This window comes from Columba livia, chromosome 2 (assembly GCF_036013475.1).
Source record: "Columba livia isolate bColLiv1 breed racing homer chromosome 2, bColLiv1.pat.W.v2, whole genome shotgun sequence".
In the NCBI taxonomy this organism is placed as follows: Eukaryota; Metazoa; Chordata; class Aves; order Columbiformes; family Columbidae; genus Columba; species Columba livia.
Window position 1 is genome coordinate 163,301,435 of NC_088603.1, and position 16,542 is coordinate 163,317,976.

Consider the following 16,542-nt stretch of genomic DNA (forward strand, 5'->3'; position numbering starts at 1 on the left):
GGCGTGAGGCGCCCAGCCCGTGGAGCCACATTCTGTCCTGACAGTGCTGACGAGGATCTTTCTTTCTTCTTTCTTTCTTTTCTTTCTTCTTTCTTTCTTCTTTCTTTCTTCTTTCTTTCTTTCTTTCTTTCTTCTTTCTTTCCTTCTTCTTTCTTACTTCTTTCTTTTCTTTCTTCTTTCTTTCTTTCTTCTTTCTTTCTTTCTTCTTTCTTTCTTTCTTCTCTCTTTCAGGCTCCTGCAGGCGAGTCTGGGGCAGGAAATTCCAGGCGTGAAACCCCCTGCTCTCCTGGGAACCATCAGGTGAGCGTGTCCCCGGGTGGGACAGGCGGGGGCGCTCGTCCGGGGAGCTGAGCGCTGGCTTTGGGGTGGAGGGCTGTCCTTCCCAGGGGCCCCTGGAGAACCTGGGGGAGACTCTGCTCCCCCAGACGTCTCAGAGACACAGGAGGTCACAAACTCAGCAGAAAGTTATTTCTCTGGGGGGTGACTTAGTTCGGAGAGCAATGAGCAGCAGGGTGCCCGGAGCGACTACCCAATGGTAGCGCTCTGTCTTGTTGAGAATGGCCTCCCCGGAGCCTCACGCGGGGTAACTCCGGCAGAGGACGGAGCAGCGGGGCTTTGGAGGAGCCAGGTCTGCGAGCTGTCGCTGTGCAGTCTCCGGAGGCCCCTCGTGTGTGGTGCCGCAGGAACCCCCAGCAGTGCGGGCTCCCCTGCCCCTGCGGAGCAGCTTCTCAGACTCTAGAGCCCGGCTTTCCCTCTGCAACGGGGTCTTCCTTCAGTTCTTGTAACTTCGGGGTTTGTTTTGTGGCAAGCTTTACCTGTTCTCAGCAGCTGTTCCTGTTTCTCACGTCAGCTCTGACCATCTCTTTTACATCTTGCTAAGTCTTCCGTTTCACTCTTACCCCGTGGCAGTGGGTTTCACAAGGTCATTGAGACTTTTGAACGTAAATACTATTCAATGGATTTTTGTAAAGTTTCCCCTCACAGTCATTGCACGTTATTGTTTTTCGTATTAGGGGCTGTAAGAACTGGAAATGGTACTTTGCACTTCATCCTCAGCCGTTCTGTGTCTGTCGCACTTCTGCAGTGCAGGCGCGCTCGGGGCTGTGGTCCCGCTGCCCCGGCGCTTGCCCGCGTGCGCTGGGCCGGTCCGGCTCTCTGAGCGGGACAGAAGCTGCGTGTTGGCTCCGTTAGCTCAGCGTAGCGGGGTGCACGGCACCGGCTGGGGCGGGGTGACGAGCGGTGACTGGGGAAGGGGCAGCGGACAGGACGGTGGATCCGCACTGGATCCGCACTGGGTCCGCACTGGGTCCGCGCTGGATCCGCACTGGGTCCGCGCTGGATCCGCACTGGATCCGCGCTGGATCCGCACTGGGTCCGCGCTGGATCCGCGCTGGGTCCGCACTGGATCCGCGCTGGATCCGCGCTGGATCCGCACTGCGCAGCAGTCGGGTCCGTCTGCTGCCGATCCCGGCCCGTCCCACGGCTCCCTCAGCTCCGACAGCCCGTGGCACTGGGTCACCACCGGGGACACTGAAGGATCAGAAGGGACACTGTTCATTGCAGCACTACTATTTCAATGCTTCCTGTTCCAGCTCTGTGTGGTTTCTTATTTGTTTTTACAACAGCAGCTGTGTGCTGAGTGGAGGTTTATTCGGGGCTGTTTCCAGGTTTTCCTTTTACCAAAGCACAAATTTTCTTTGAGATTGGGTTCTTTCTATGTAGAAGGAATGTGGTGGGGATAGTACTGATAATTCTACAGTAGAATGATATCAAGGTATTAATTTGCCCTGTCTTTAGAGATCCTCGGCTCTTACGTGAAGAAGCAGCCCGGATCCCAAAGGGCGGCCGTGGGGCTGCTCCTGGAACGATGCGGGAAGCAAGGCAAAGACCACGCGTGGAGCAGGTCCAGTTAGGTCAGGTTGCTCAAGGCCATGTCCAGTCAAATTCTGAAATACTCTAGAGGTGCCAAGTCTGCGTCTTTCTGGATGCCAGCGCCAGTATTTGGCTGCTCTTTCACACTTTTTTAAACGAGTATTTGATCATAAAATCCTGGAATCATTTGTATGGAAGAGACCCTCGAGATCACCGATTCCAACCATAACCTGAATCTGGCACTGCCCCCTGTCCTGAGAACCTCGTGTCCGTCTGTCCAGCCCTCCAGGGCTGGTGACTCCAGCACTGCCCTGGGCAGCCTGTTCAATGCCCCACAGCCCTTTGGGGAAGAAATTGTTCCCACATCCAACCTCAACCTCCCCTGGGCAACTTGAGGCCGTTTCCTCTGCTCCTGGCGCTTGTTCCTGGGGAGCAGAGCCCGACCCCCCTGGCTCCAAGCTCCTTTCAGGCAGTTCAGAGATCAGAAGGTCTCCCCTCAGCTCCTGTTCTCCAGCTGAACCCCCCAGGTCCCTCAGTCTCCATCACACTTGTGCTCCAGCCCCTCACCAGCTCCGCTCCCTTCTCTGCACTCGCTCCAGCACCTCAAGGGTCTCTTGGCGTGAGGGGCCCAGAGCTGCCCCCAGGGTTCGGGTTTGTCCCCAGGTCCAGCACAGGGACGGTCGCTGCGCTGGTCCCGCTGGCCACCCCAGTGCTGGGACCAGCCAGGATGCTGTGGCCTCTTGGCCACCTGGGCACCCGCTGGCTCATGTTCAGCCGCTGGCACCAACACCCCCAGGGCCTTTTCTTCTCCAGCCGCTGTTCCCCAGCTGCAGCGTCCATGGGGTTGGTGTGACCCCCGTGCAGGACCCGGCATTGGCCTTGGTGATGCAGTGTCCCTCGTTCCAGTTTGCCACAGGCAGCTTTCCTGGTGCCCCGATGTGTCTGTTGATCAGTGTTTTGCCGTGGGAGGCTCAGTGCCCACGTCCGTGCCACCAGCAGCCTCTGGCGGTCACGCCGCCCGCTCTTCTGACCCAGGTGGGCTTGCTCACGGGTCACTTGTCTGCCCGTAGAGTCTCGTGGCTCGTCACCATCCCCTCCTGCGGCAGCAGTGCCCCTTTTGTCTTCCGTCGCGCTCCCTGCTCTGGCCGGGGACGCTGCCCAGGTGGCACCGCTCGCTTTGTTCCCCGTGGCTCTGGGAGCAGACGGATCTCACTGACGGTCTGACGGGGTTCACAGCACCCCAGGAGCGTCTTTCTGGTTTAAGTTGCGTGTCTCAAGCTCCTTTATGGGGCACTCACTGTAATTTGTGGTCTGCTCTGTCACTTCAGGATTTTGTGTCATGAATTCTCTGTAGCTTGAGCCACATATTGAGTAATCTATACAGCTTTTTTTTTGTTTTCCTGTTTTATCTCTCTGTTCAGTGATATTCTATCAGATTCTTAAAGCACTTATAGCAAATTTCATTACTTTATCCTTTATTTTAGCCTTTTAATGTCTTCAGCAGGTTTGCTCGCTGCTTTGATTTCTGAGATCCAGTCCGTGTGTCATTCGATAGCCTCTTTTCCTCCCTTGGTCTGCGGCCGCTCTGAATGAGCGACTGGCAGGTGTTCCTGGAGCTGCCTCGGTGTCACGGAGCTGGGCCGCTGCTCCGGCTCCCGTGTTCTCGACCCCGCGTTGGCGCGGGAGCTTCTGCCGCTCTGCGTGATTCGGCGTTCGTGTGGCAGTGTCCTGCTCGCCCGGGGAGGCGCCGCGCGGTGGGTTCAGTTCTCTCTGGACGGCGAATGTTACACAAAGTGGAACGGGTCCAGCAGGTGATCCTGAAGGACGCAGGGCAGTCCCTGGCCTCGGGGCTTGTCCTTTTGCTGGGACTCGGGAGACTTGACCTTCAGGTGGCTGCTCCAGCACAGGAGTTCCAAGGAACCGCATCTCTTAATTCTCTGCCGCCATCTATTTTTGATGTAAAGTCTTCGCTTTTGGCATCTCGCAGTGCAGCCAGATTTATAGGCTTATTTCAGAGCTCGGGGGCGGTTGAATCCCGTGGCCTGGGGCCGTGTCGCTGCTCCGGGCTGGCCAGAGCTCTCGGTGTCTGGGGACGGAGGCGCTGGCCGCGGGGCCGTGTGTGCCCAGAGGGGCGCCCCGCGGCGCGGACGCGGCAGCTCCGGTCACAGCGCTCTGGGCGGGAACGCTGCTCGTCTCAGCCTCTCACGCGGAAAACCTGCTCTCTCCGTTTTCTCTCCCGCTGTCCCCGGTGGTCGTCCCTGGCGTGTCCCCTCTGCAGACGCCTGCGGCCCCTCGTCCCGCTCACCTCTCGGGCAGGGAGACCCGCTTTGTAAGTGCTGCTGGTGTGCCGTGTGGCTGCTGCTCCTGCTGTCCCGGCGCCGCTGCCCTCGCCCCATGTCCCGTGCCCCGTGTCCCATGTCCCATGCCCCGTGTCCCAGTTTGGCTGCGCAGCGCAGCCCCGTCCGCTCGCCCGCTGCTGCGGCACCGCTGACGCTGGGCGCTGGTGGCTTCGCTGGAGCTCGGCGCCGGCGCAGGCGCAGGGCTGTGCACAGGGCGGGACCGGCCGAGCTGCAGCGGAGATGGGAGATGAGATGGGAGATGGGAGGGAGGGCGCGGTGCCTGCAGATGAGCAGAGCTGCTTGCGCCTCCTCGCATCGCAGAGCAACCGGGAGCAGCGCCTGTGTGCGCGCCGGGCTGTTCCCCGCGCGGAGGAGCAGGTTCGGCGCAGGTTCGGCGCAGGTTCGGCGCAGGTTCGGCGCAGGTTGGGCGGGGTTGGTGGGGGCTTGGGCGCTTTCCCTCTACACGGCGGGCAGCGCTTGGGAGTTCCATAGTTCTCCTTGTATGGAGCAGGGAAAACTAAAGGCTTCCTGTAAGGTCTCCAAATTTACATGTGTATTTCTATTTTCAGGCTTCCATTAACTTCATCACGTCACAGGATGACAGTAAATCGGTGAGTACACCCGCCATAAGACCTCATTGCAGTGTCCCTGTGCGTTCTGCAGCACGGGGAGATGGCCTGGCCTGTGTGCTCGCTCCCAGCCCTGCAAGTCTCTGTCGGTTCTTATTCCATCTTCCATCCTCCACTGTACCTCGAGTTTGTACAAATGCACTAGGTCTAAACATTGTCAAGTTGAAAACTTGATGCGAGTGTTTCTGCAGCTTTTATTCCCATTTCCCCGTGCAGCTTTCACTCGGGTAGCTTTTGCTGGCTTTCTCAATTCCTGCTTCTGCGCTCGGTAGTATTAGATGTTTTGTTCGGTTCCACACAGCACCCAACAGTGATGACGTCCAGGGCGCATCTCAGACTCCTCTGTCTGCATTTCTGATGGCGCCCCCGCTGGCCCCAGTTCGTTTTCAGCCCCAGCGTTTGCCGGCTCCCATTCCTGGCTGACGTTTCCCCATGCCATCCTCCCTTCGCGACGCGCGCGCTCGCCGGGCTTGGACACTCATACCCCCTGAGCCTTGCAGCGGCTTCTTGTACAGCGAATTCTTGCTCGAGTCCCGGCCCCTCTGGAACCCGCTGGCCCTGTGGCGACCCTGGCTGGTCTGGGTCTCTTTGCCTGTCCCAAGTGCCGGCGCCAGGGCCGTGTTCGTGTTTGCTGCGGTCGCGCTCCCAGCCTGGGGCCGCAGGCAGCAGCGGAGCTGAGGCGCTGGGCTCCGGTGCATGCATTTCTCGTTCACCTGCATGGCAGAGGCGTCTCGCTGCCCTAACGGCTCGTTTCTCTTTGTCTCTCTCACCCCGCCTCCCCTGCCTCTCCCCGTTGCGTGGCACTGACACGAGCAGACCAAGCCGGGCGTCATTCAGCCTCTCGCCCGAGTGCGACAAAATGCTGCCTCACATAATTCAGAGGACGGGGACAGCCCCAACCCCTTCCAGCAACCTGAGCCGTGCTTCGGTGTCCAGAACTCTGTAAGTGGCCTGCGGTTCTCCTCGCTGAGCTCTGTCCGTCTGCCCCAGGCTGCTCTAGCGCCGCTTTCCCGCTGTGTAGGCTGAGCGCGCCCTCCCGTGGGGGTGGCGCAGCCTAAAGACCGTGTGCCTTAGCGAAGGCTGCTTTAAATGCATCAGTCTGGATGCCCCAGGTAAGAACCCGCACTGTTGACACGCAGTCACGGTCAGTGCACCCACGTGATCAGCCCAAATTCACGTGTTTTACAGTCTCTTCTGATCTCCATGTGCGGTTCTTTAGCCCATGCAGAAGGGAACATCAGCACACAACATCATGTATCTTCAGTCCAGGGCAAAGAACCACAAGCACCTGAAGCTGAGTTAGTGCAGCCGGAGGGGTTGAAGGAATAGAGCAACTAAAGGGTATTGGCTTTCTGGTTGAAGGGAAGGTGGTGTCATTTCCACCCCCACTCCCACCCATTTCGGTGGCGCTTTGAGCACTTCATCCCAGCTCTTCTTCCTCCCTGGATGGGCCAGGAGGGGCCGTGGGCAGATGGGCGAGGAGAGGACCAGCAGAGACGAGTGACGAGCGATAGGAGGGTCCTCGTGGACCTGCTCAGGTGTTCCTGAGTAACTGGAGTTCTGTGAGGGGAGGACTGCAGACCAAAGACAGGTCGTCTCCAGATCGTAGGTCCCTGAATGGGTTGCCACTCTGATTTGGGAGACTAGAACTGTTAGCCTTGAAGTACACAGGAGTACACACTGGTCGTCTTGGAAACAGAAGTGTAATAGCCACTGAAAAAGAAAAGGAGAGTAAAGGTCCCTTCCCATTAAGACAGCTCCCAAATTGCCAGGGTTATCTTTAATTTTCTACTGAACTGAAAGTGGCTTGTCCAGCCCTGCGTAGGGGTCTCAGTGCGCTGTGCGGCGGTCCTGGTGCAGCCCCCAGGCGCCACTGTTCCGCTGTGCACACGCAGGTGCAGCGGGGTGGAAGTCCTTAGGGACGGACAGCAGTCTCCTCGGCCCAGAGGTCTGCCACAGAGTTCCGGTCCCGGCACTGAGGATCTGCAGCACCGGAGTTGTCATTCCGCGCCACCAGAGGGGCGGAACGGGCTGTGATCCGGGTGCCGCTGTTCAGAGCACGTATCCTATAGCACGTATACGGCACGCTGCTCACGTTCCCGCCCGCGGCCGCAGGAGCCGCTGCCGTATTCCGCTCTTGGGGTTTGCAGGCCGAGGGCTGCGCTGCGTTTCCCTCGCGTGTGATCTTCTGTAACATCTGTGGTTGTCTTGACCTCCTGCCCTTGTCCCTGTAGCAGAAGCCGCCTTCACCGCCCTCTCCTGACGAGATCCCCATCAACGTCAAGCAGGCGTACAAGACGTTTGCGGCAGTGCCCTTGTCACACCCTCTGCTGGAGCCGCAGGTGAGCGGCGCCGGGCAGGGCGCGGGAGATGGAGCCTCGCGGGCGAGCGAGGGCGGCGGGAGCAGAAAGAGCTGCTGCGGAGCGGCGGCGTGCCGGGTCCCCTCGGGAGCTGAGCCTGTCGGTGCTGCGGGTGGTCACCCTGCAGAGTCCGGTCCATGAACACGGCGCGTCCTGAAAGGTCACTGCGTCCCATGTCACCGGTGTTCTCCCTGGACACGGGGATGCTGTTGTATAACCGCGCTGCTGTGACATAAAGAAACTCTCAGAATTTTCAGGGTCAGGCTAAACCTGTTTTGAAGAACTTTTAATCAGATTATGGTCTTCTGGCTTAATTGGAACTATTCCTTGTCCCCTCCATGTGTTTGAATCATGGAGCCATTCAGTCTAGATCAGGCCTCTGGAGGTTGTCTCCATCCTCCATGCAAAACAGGGCAACCCTTGCGTCGCAGAATCAGTTAGGTTGGAAAAGACCTTTAATATCCAGTCCAGCCATTAACCCAGCACTGCCCAGTCCAGCACAACCCCCTGTCCTGAGAACCTCGTGTCCGTCTGTCCAGCCCTCCAGGGCTGGTGACTCCAGCACTGCCCTGGGCAGCCTGTTCAATGCCCCACAGCCCTTTGGGGAAGAAATTGTTCCCACATACAACCTCAACCTCCCCTGGGCAACTTGAGGCCGTTTCCTCTGCTCCTGGCGCTTGTTCCTGGGGAGCAGAGCCCGACCCCCCTGGCTCCAAGCTCCTTTCAGGCAGTTCAGAGATCAGAAGGTCTCCCCTCAGCTCCTGTTCTCCAGCTGAACCCCCAGGTCCCTCAGCCGCTCCATCACACTTGTGCTCCAGCCCCTCACCAGCTCCGCTCCCTTCTCTCCACTCGCTCCAGCACCTCAAGGGTTTCTTGGCGCGAGGGGCCCAGAGCTGCCCCCAGGGTTCGGGTTTGTCCCCAGGTCCCAGCACAGGGATGGTCACTGCGCTGGTCCCGCTGGCCACCCCAGTGCTGGGACCAGCCAGGATGCTGTGGCCTCTTGGCCACCTGGGCACCCGCTGGCTCATGTTCAGCTGCTGGCACCAACACCCCCAGGGCCTTTTCTTCTCCAGCCGCTGTTCCCCAGCTGCAGCGTCCATGGGGTTGGTGTGACCCCCGTGCAGGACCCGGCATTGGCCTTGGTGACCCTCAGACCATTGGCCTCAGCCCATCGATCCAGATGGTCCAGAGCGCTCTGTACGGCCTTCCCGCCCTCCAGCACATCAACACTGCACCCAGCCTGGTGTCACCTGCAAACTGAGGGTGCGCTCGATCCCCTCGTCCAGGCCATGGATAAAGAGATTGAAGTGCCCCAGTACCGAGCCCTGGGGACCGCACTCGTGCCTGGACGCCAGCTGGCTTCTGAGTCAAATTTGGTGACTAAAACGTTAAGCAAGATTGGTCACAGAACTGATATTTGAAATCTCAGACAAATCTCTGCAGTTCATTTGTTTCAAAAATGATTTTTTCTGTCAAAGGAGCGTGTCAGATTCATCTCCATGGCACCTGTTCCATGTTAATCTTTTCTATTTAGTTTTAGCTATTAATCTCTGCATATTTGTCCTGTTGAAACTGAACAGACTGATAGCTCCGCTGCTTAAGTTAGTTTTGCCCGCTTCTTGTTTTCTCTGAGAACATAGTAGTTATTTTTTAGACCCAGTTAAACACGTCAGTTAAAGATCCGTGCTAGCGCATCTCGAAGCCGTTCCGTTCCGAGCTGTCGGGCAGCGCTTGTCGTGTTCCCGCGGTGAGTGTGCTTTGCTCCCAGGTTTTCTGTGGTAGCAGCAATTTCTGTTTCCAGACGTTCGCTTCTCAGCCAGAAGCTCTTTTCCTTTTTCTGTGATTTTGCTCCTTACACAAAATTAAATCTTGGTTAGTTTTTGCAGTTTGAAGAAGGCTGAGTTGAAGGTGGGTTGTTTGCTCTCCTCTTGTGTTTCCGTTTGTCTGTGTAGTTAAAGAAACTTTCCTATTTTTAATAACTTTTGTCAGTTCTGATTTTCTTCCAGTTCCGACCCCTGTTCCCAGGCGGATTTTGTGCAGTTTCTTTTCCTGCAGCTCTGCTCACCCGTATTCGGGTATTTAGCTGGTAAAATCTGGTTTCTCTCCTGGCAGTGTTTCCGCTTCTCAGAAGTGAATCTTTGGTAGCCGGGTCTGATTTAAAGGCAGGCTGAGCTGCCCCGTCTTAAGCTGCGCCCTGTGCTGCTCTTCTTCACACGTTTTTCAGTTCCCCCTTTTCAGTGTTACCGTCCGTCCCAGTTGCCCCCTCACTTTAAGCTCAGCCCTCGCTGCTCGCGGTGGCCGAGCCTGCACTACGTTGTCCTGTGCGAGCCCCGGGGCTGTGTGAGCGGCCGCGGCGGCGCGGTTCTGCGGCACCGGTGGCGGTGGCGGGAGGGCTGGGAAGCCCGCTGAGCACGCCCGTTGCTTTGTGCCCGTAGGAGCTGCCTGGTCAGACCAGCGCGGAGAATGCCGGGACTGCCCCGGAGGTGAGATCTGGAGGCCGGGGCTGCAGCTGGGACGGGCTCGCGGGGATTCGGGCGCCTGGGCCGTAGGTGTGGAGCGGGATCTCGGGTGGGCCCAGGGTGTGCGACAGGCGCGGGACAGGTGCGGGACAGGTGCGGGACAGGCGTGGGACAGGCGTGGGACAGGCGTGGGACAGGCCGGGACAGGCGTGGGACAGGCGCGGGACAGGCGTGGGACAGGCGTGGGACAGGACAGGCGTGGGACAGGCGTGGGACAGGCGTGGGACAGGCCGGGACAGGCGTGGGACAGGTGCGGGACAGGTGCGGGACAGGCGCGGGACAGGTGCGGGACAGGCGCGGGACAGGTGCGGGACAGGTGCGGGACAGGCGCGGGACAGGCGCGGGACAGGCGTGGGACAGGCGTGGGACAGGCGTGGGACAGGCGTGGGACAGGCGTGGGACAGGCGCGGGACAGGCGCGGGACAGGCGCGGGACAGGTGCGGGACAGGCGTGGGACAGGCGTGGGACAGGCGTGGGACAGGTGCGGGACAGGCGCGGGACAGGCGCGGGACAGGCGTGGGACAGGTGCGGGACAGGCGTGGGACAGGCGTGGGACAGGTGCGGGACAGTTGCGGGACAGGTGAGTGGCAATGCGGGACGCGCTGGTGGCGCCGGCAGTGCCGCTGTGGCTGGGACAGGTGCGGGACAGGTGTGGGACGCGCTGGCGGTGCCGGCAATGCCGCTGTGGCTGGGACAGGTGCGGGACAGCTGCGGGACAGGTGAGGGGCAATGCGGGACGCGCTGGCGGCGCCGGCAGTGCCGCTGTGGCTCTGGCAGGTGGCCCCGCACAGCCCCGAGCAGCGATCCTTCCGCGAGAGGCAGAAGTATTTCGAGATGGAGGTGAAGCAGCAGCAGATGGATAAACCTCCCAAGCGCGTCTCCTTGGTAGGAGAGGACGACCTGAAGAAAATGAAAGAAGAGGAAGGTACGTTGGAATTTTGGGAGGACATTGGGCCCTTTAAGTGAATCGTTTCTCTGAGGGAGGCGCGAGGGTGCACACACCAGAAATCCAGCGCTTCTAACCCTAGGGCCTGGGAGTAGCCCGACGTGACCGTCCAGGCGGTCCGTGGGTGCGCCCTGTTCTGTGTGGGCTGGTGAAGAGCTGCGTTTCCTGTACCCGGTGAACGCTCCGAGGAAGTTTTGAAAAGCTGCCCAAATGGTGATGTTTCTGTATCAGCCGCCCAGGCTGGGTGCAGCAGCCCCGCGTGGTACCCACGGCAGAGCTGCTGTTGCTCCTGTGCTGCCCACGGCGCCCTGCGTGGTACCCACGGCAGAGCTGCTGTTGCTCCTGTGCTGCCCACAGTGCCCCGCGTGGTACCCACGGCAGAGCTGCTGTTGCTCCTGTGCTGCCCACGGCGCCCCGCGTGGTACCCACGGCAGAGCTGCTGTTGCTCCTGTGCTGCCCACGGCACCCCGTGTGGTACCCACGGCAGAGCTGCTGTTGCTCCTGTGCTGCCCACAGTGCCCCGCGTGGTACCCACGGCAGAGCTGCTGTTGCTCCTGTGCTGCCCACGGCACCCCGCGTGGTACCCACGGCAGAGCTGCTGTTGCTCCTGTGCTGCCCACAGTGCCCCGCGTGGTACCCACGGCAGAGCTGCTGTTGCTCCTGTGCTGCCCACGGCACCCCGCGTGGTACCCACGGCAGAGCTGCTGTTGCTCCTGTGCTGCCCACAGTGCCCCGCGTGGTACCCACGGCAGAGCTGCTGTTGCTCCTGTGCTGCTCCGAGCTTGCACAGGCCTTGCGACAGCAGGGAAGTTACTGCCACCGTTTTCTGATGTAATTTCCTCCTGCTTGAGAGTTGCTTTAAAAGCTGATGAGGAACGATATTAAGTGCCCTTTCTGCAGGGCTGCTCTCCAGCCGCTCCTCTCCCGATTTATACTTGTGTCCAGAGTTACTCTGTCCCACGAGCAGCATCTGGCATTTGTGCTGCTTGAATTTCGTGGCACTAATGATCACCCAGGGTTCGGTCTCTCCAGATCCCTCTGCAGGCCTCTGTCCCTCGAGAGAGTCAGCACCCCCTCCCAGTTCAGTGTTATCAGCAAACCTGCTAATGGTGCATTCAGCTCCTGCATCCAGATCGTTGATAAGATACTGAGCAGCACTGGGATTGACCCCCCGGAACACCAGAGCAGCCTGCTGTCCGGTCCCTTCCGTCCCCGCTGCTCTGGTGACCCCTGTGTCTGGTGCCACTGCCACGTGTGGGAGCCCGTCACCAGCACTTTGGTGGCTCCCGGGCAAGCGGGACGATCAGAGCCGGCACCGCGCGCGGGTTCCTGGGGAAGGAGGAGATCTGCACGCAGCCTCCCGCCCGGGATGAGCACACGCGGCGTGATGCGCTCGCTAGTGCTCAGGGGTGGACGCTCAGTCAGTAAGGAAGGGGGGACCGAGGGCCCGGTGCAGAGCTTGTCACCTGTGACGCGTTAGTGGAGCGGAGGAGAGACGACGGCGTGTTTCCCATGGGCAGGGTGCGGGCTCAAACCAGCACAAACTTGCGGGGATAATAAGCGTCCGGGCCTGCCCGGAGGTTGCGTCCTTGTGGGGGTTTAGCGAGCGCTGTGTGCTCTGAGTCTGTCTTGTCTTGGCAGCTCGAAAACTGCAGCAGAAACGTGCCCTGCTGTTGGAGGAGGAGGCAGAGGAGGGTGAGATGGGAAAACAGGTGCCTGAGACGAGCATGCAGTCCAGCGTCATCATCGAAGGAGTCGAGTACAAGATCGAGAGACTGAACGGAAGGAGCATCCAGGCTCCAGCGACTCGGTAAGACACAGCGGGCAGCTCAGCACCACCCACGCGTGTCAGACGGGTCCCATTATCAGCAGTTTCCAGGGAAGCGGGCTGGGCAGAATTTCTTCTTCGGCTCAGAAATGGGCAGGTTTTCCAGCTCTTCCTTTTCAGCGGAATGGCTCCTCGGCCGCTGCGCGCGGGCCGTGTGGAGGAGCTGGGTTTAGAGAGAGCTGATTCAAGACGAGCCCCGGTGCTGACCCGAGGCTTGGCGCGGCTTTTCACACCCTCGTGTCCAGGTTCTCCTGGGCTTGTCCTCTAGGTTGCCTTGGTGTTATTTTTCTAATTGTTGGGCGTAGAGCTGGGGAATGAGGAAGAGTCTCATTAGACTTCAGATAGAAATAGGGATGCGCTGGGATGAAGCTGAAGATGTCCCTGTCTGATTCTCTTCTGAGTCTGGGCTGCGTTCCTCTCTTCACAAACACGTTTTCTGTCAGTCTTAGAAAGCACTTACCTGACATTTTGAAGCCCACTTCTCCCCATCGTTTCCGTCCAGTCTCTGCTGAGGAACTTCTCCATAACAAGTGCCCTGAGCGGCTCTGAGCGAGGACGGCAACAGCTGGAACCCTGTTTGCCGTGGAGGCCCCGCTGTGCCTGCTGTTCTCATGCTGACACGTGGGGACAGCAGCAGCTGGAACCCTGTTTGCCGTGGAGGCCCCGCTGTGCCTGCTGTTCTCATGCTGACACGTGGGAGTTAGGGAGCAGTGAGGCTGGAGCCATCAGATGGCGTCCAGCTTCTTATTGCTTACGCTTGGACAGAGGCAAGGCAGTAGAGTAGACTGAATTCGTGTTTCTTGAAATACTTCTTTTTCGTGCTAGAACAGAAACTGAAATTTAATCAAAATAAACTTGAGCAGTAAAAATCAGAGCTCAGAGTCGTGGTAAACCTTCTGACTGCCACCCGAGCCACAGAGACTGCGTGCGTGTTCCTGACCTGCGGAACACAGGCTCCTGCGGCCTTTTACTATGGATCAAACTGAGCAGTGCCGGCCTGCGCGCGGCTCGGAGTGCAGACGGTAACGGCAGCTCAGACGGTAACGGCAGCTCAGAGGGTAACGGCAGCACAGACGGTAACGGCAGCACAGACGGTAACGGCAGCTCAGAGGGTAACGGCAGCTCAGACGGTAACGGCAGCTCAGACGGTAACGGCAGCGCAGACGGTAACGGCAGTTCAGACGGTAACGGCAGTTCAGACGGTAACGGCAGTTCAGACGGTAACGGCAGCTCAGATGGTAACGGCAGCTCAGGCGGTAATGGCAGCTCAGATGGTAACGGCAGCTCAGGCGGTAATGGCAGCTCAGATGGTAACGGCAGCTCAGGCGGTAACGGCAGCTCAGATGGTAACGGCAGCGCAGACGGTAACGGCAGCGTAGACGGTAACGGCAGTTCAGACGGTAACGGCAGCTCAGGCGGTAACGGCAGCTCAGATGGTAACGGCAGCTCAGGTGGTAATGGCAGCTCAGATGGTAACGGCAGCTCAGGCGGTAACGGCAGCTCAGAGGGTAATGGCAGCACAGACGGTAACGGCAGCACAGACGGTAACAGCAGCTCAGATGGTAACGGCAGCGCAGACGGTAACGGCAGCTCAGAGGGTAACGGCAGCTCAGAGGGTAACGGCAGCTCAGAGGGTAACGGCAGCTCAGAGGGTAACGGCAGCTCAGAGGGTAACGGCAGCTCAGACGGTAACGGCAGCGCAGACGGTAACGGCAGCTCAGAGGGTAACGGCAGCTCAGAGGGTAACGGCAGCTCAGGCGGTAACGGCAGCTCAGACGGTAACGGCAGCACAGACGGTAACGGCAGCGCAGAGGGTAATGGCAGCACAGACGTTAACGGCAGCGCAGACGGTAACGGCAGCTCAGCCGAAGTTTGCGGTGATCTGGGGAAGAGCACAAGCCCTCAGCGAGCGCTGCGGCTGCGCGTGGGGTGGCGCCTGGAGAGTCGCTGTGCTGAGGCCGCCGGGACGCGTCATCCCCACGCGGCTCTGTCGCCGGCACACAAGCGCTGGAGCAAGCCAGGCGCGTCACGCGGTGGCGGCTGCAAAGAGTCGGGCTGGAGCTGTACGAGCGCTGGTCAGCACAGTGTGTCACCCTTGCGGTGTGTGTTAGCCGAGGGGACGCGCTTCACCTCCAGACGAAGAAAGTGAGTTCTGTTAGGGAGCGTGAGCACTGGTGAAAGCAACTGGGAAATGTTTGCAGCAGAGGACGAGGAGCTGTTGAGCAGAATCGTGAAGGGTTGTGTCTTCAGCCTGAACTAACTGTTGCCTTCTGGGACATGGACCGGTCCCAAACCTCTCCTGGGCGCGCGCCGCCCCGGCTGACGCGCTCGTTTTGCTCTAGGCCCCCCGAGGTCACGGAGAACAGCAGCTCCCAGAGGAATTCGCTGGAGGAGGGAATGAAGCCCGAGCAGAGAACCGGCTCCATGTCTGGGTAAGTGGATCAGCGGTGTCCTGCGCCCAGGAGCTGCCGCGGTGGAGCAGGTGGCTCCTGCTTTTTAGCAGACGTAGCGTGCACAAGGAAGGATTTTGTGGAGAAAGGGAAACTGTGATCAGAACTGACTTGTCAAAAGAGCAGCTCGCCTCTGTTAGGTGTCCTTCCACCTCCCGAGATGGTGGCTTCGGATGTGGTACTACCCATTGGCTGGGGCTGTCGGAAACGGGCAGACAGGAGCTGTGGCGGAGCAGGCCGCCCACCTCGCGCTGCTTCTCTCTCTGTCCCAGGCTGAGTCCGCTGTATGCTGGAGCGGGGGACCCGGTGGCGCCTGTGCGGACAGCCAAAGCCGAGCGGCGGCACCAGGAGCGGTTGCGCATGCAGAGCCCCGAGCTGCTGAGCAGCCAGGAGAAGGAGCTTTCTCCAGCAGAACGACGTGCTCTGGAGGCGGAGAAGCGAGCGATGTGGAGGGCGGCACGGTGAGACAAAGAGCCTTCTCTGTTCTCTTCACTAGGCAGTGCAGGAGAGGAGCACCGGCTGCATGTCTTGGGTTTTGTGGTATTAAATCCAGGGACTGAACAAGCCTCCTAGGTCGGGTGTTAGGGGAGGTTGTGTAGCACCCGTTTAAACGGTGCAAAGCGTCCGCCGCTGGGCTGAGCTCAGCTCCTGCTGGCAGCTACATGGCGAGGCGTCTCCGCTTCCAGCCCTGCTGCACAATCACTGGAGTTTTATCACAAACATAACTTCAACGCCTTTGTGCGATGCTGAATGCATTCCTTCCCTCTCAGCAGACAGCTTCCCGCCCCTTTGTAACCCATGAAAAAAGATGGTATCTGTTCAAGCGGCAAGGTGACACATCCAAAGTGAAAGACGGAAAGAGCGTTTCTCATATCCCGTGTTGCTGGACTGGAGAACTGCTGGAGCCAAGGGATCAGCAGATGAGGGCGTTCTGTCCACACGAGCTGGTTCGCCAGCTGTGGAAGAGTGATTGAAAATCGGTTTGGGAGAAAGAGAACTTCCCGCCTCAGAACGCAAGTCGAAGCCAGTCCAGGCGTTTACTGCGTCACAGAGTTCCTTTCAAAATCAGTCAGGCTGCTCCTGTAACTAGTTACCGTTTCCTTGCCATGATGTTCCTGCAGGAGGCGTTCAGAGGACACTGGAACAGCCTCTTTGGGGCTGGAACAGGAGCTTTCAGAGGAACGGGGCTGCGGGTGGCTCGGCCTTGCCCGCCGGCTGGTGAGGCGCTGGAGCCAGCGCCTCGAGCTCTGGTGCCGCTTGGCAGTCCCAGCGCTTGTGCTTGGCCGTGGTGACAGTGGTGCTGTCGCCTTCCGGGGGGCTCAGAGGAGCAACAAATACGTAGTGGAATCCTCAGCGAGAACTGACGAGTTACGGAGGGCTTTGAAGGGCACAAAGCTTCCCAGCACTACCCGATCCTCTAACGGATCTGCTTGTGGTTTATGTAGAGCTGGACTCATGCTCCTGGTACCAGCGCTTTTGCCCGTCAGGAAGAGTTTCTTCGCGTGCTCCGGCTCTCTGCCGGGCCCGAGTCCTGTGCTCTGCCTCAGTGGGACGCTGTTTTCGGAATCGCGGCCTCGGTGTCACTGTCCTGCACGTTCA

General features: G+C 59.3%; 1 protein-coding gene across 40 annotated transcripts in view; it reads left to right on the forward strand.

The window, feature by feature from the left end:
• The window catches only part of SCRIB (scribble planar cell polarity protein), a 133,547-nt gene that overhangs the window by 100,885 nt on the left and 16,120 nt on the right, over nucleotides 1-16,542 (forward strand). For 7 of the 40 annotated variants that reach the window (XM_065054809.1, XM_065054810.1, XM_065054811.1 and 4 more), the window contains 10 exons: nucleotides 232-300; nucleotides 4,151-4,201; nucleotides 4,781-4,822; nucleotides 5,657-5,782; nucleotides 7,075-7,182; nucleotides 9,636-9,683; nucleotides 10,497-10,644; nucleotides 12,307-12,475; nucleotides 14,836-14,925; nucleotides 15,216-15,404. In XM_065054809.1, the coding sequence (XP_064910881.1) occupies nucleotides 232-300; nucleotides 4,151-4,201; nucleotides 4,781-4,822; nucleotides 5,657-5,782; nucleotides 7,075-7,182; nucleotides 9,636-9,683; nucleotides 10,497-10,644; nucleotides 12,307-12,475; nucleotides 14,836-14,925; nucleotides 15,216-15,404 (1,040 nt within the window). The remainder of the gene's footprint in view (nucleotides 1-231; nucleotides 301-4,150; nucleotides 4,202-4,780; nucleotides 4,823-5,656; nucleotides 5,783-7,074; nucleotides 7,183-9,635; nucleotides 9,684-10,496; nucleotides 10,645-12,306; nucleotides 12,476-14,835; nucleotides 14,926-15,215; nucleotides 15,405-16,542) is intronic. The other 33 variants (XM_065054819.1, XM_065054823.1, XM_065054837.1 and 30 more) reach the window with 11 other exon arrangements.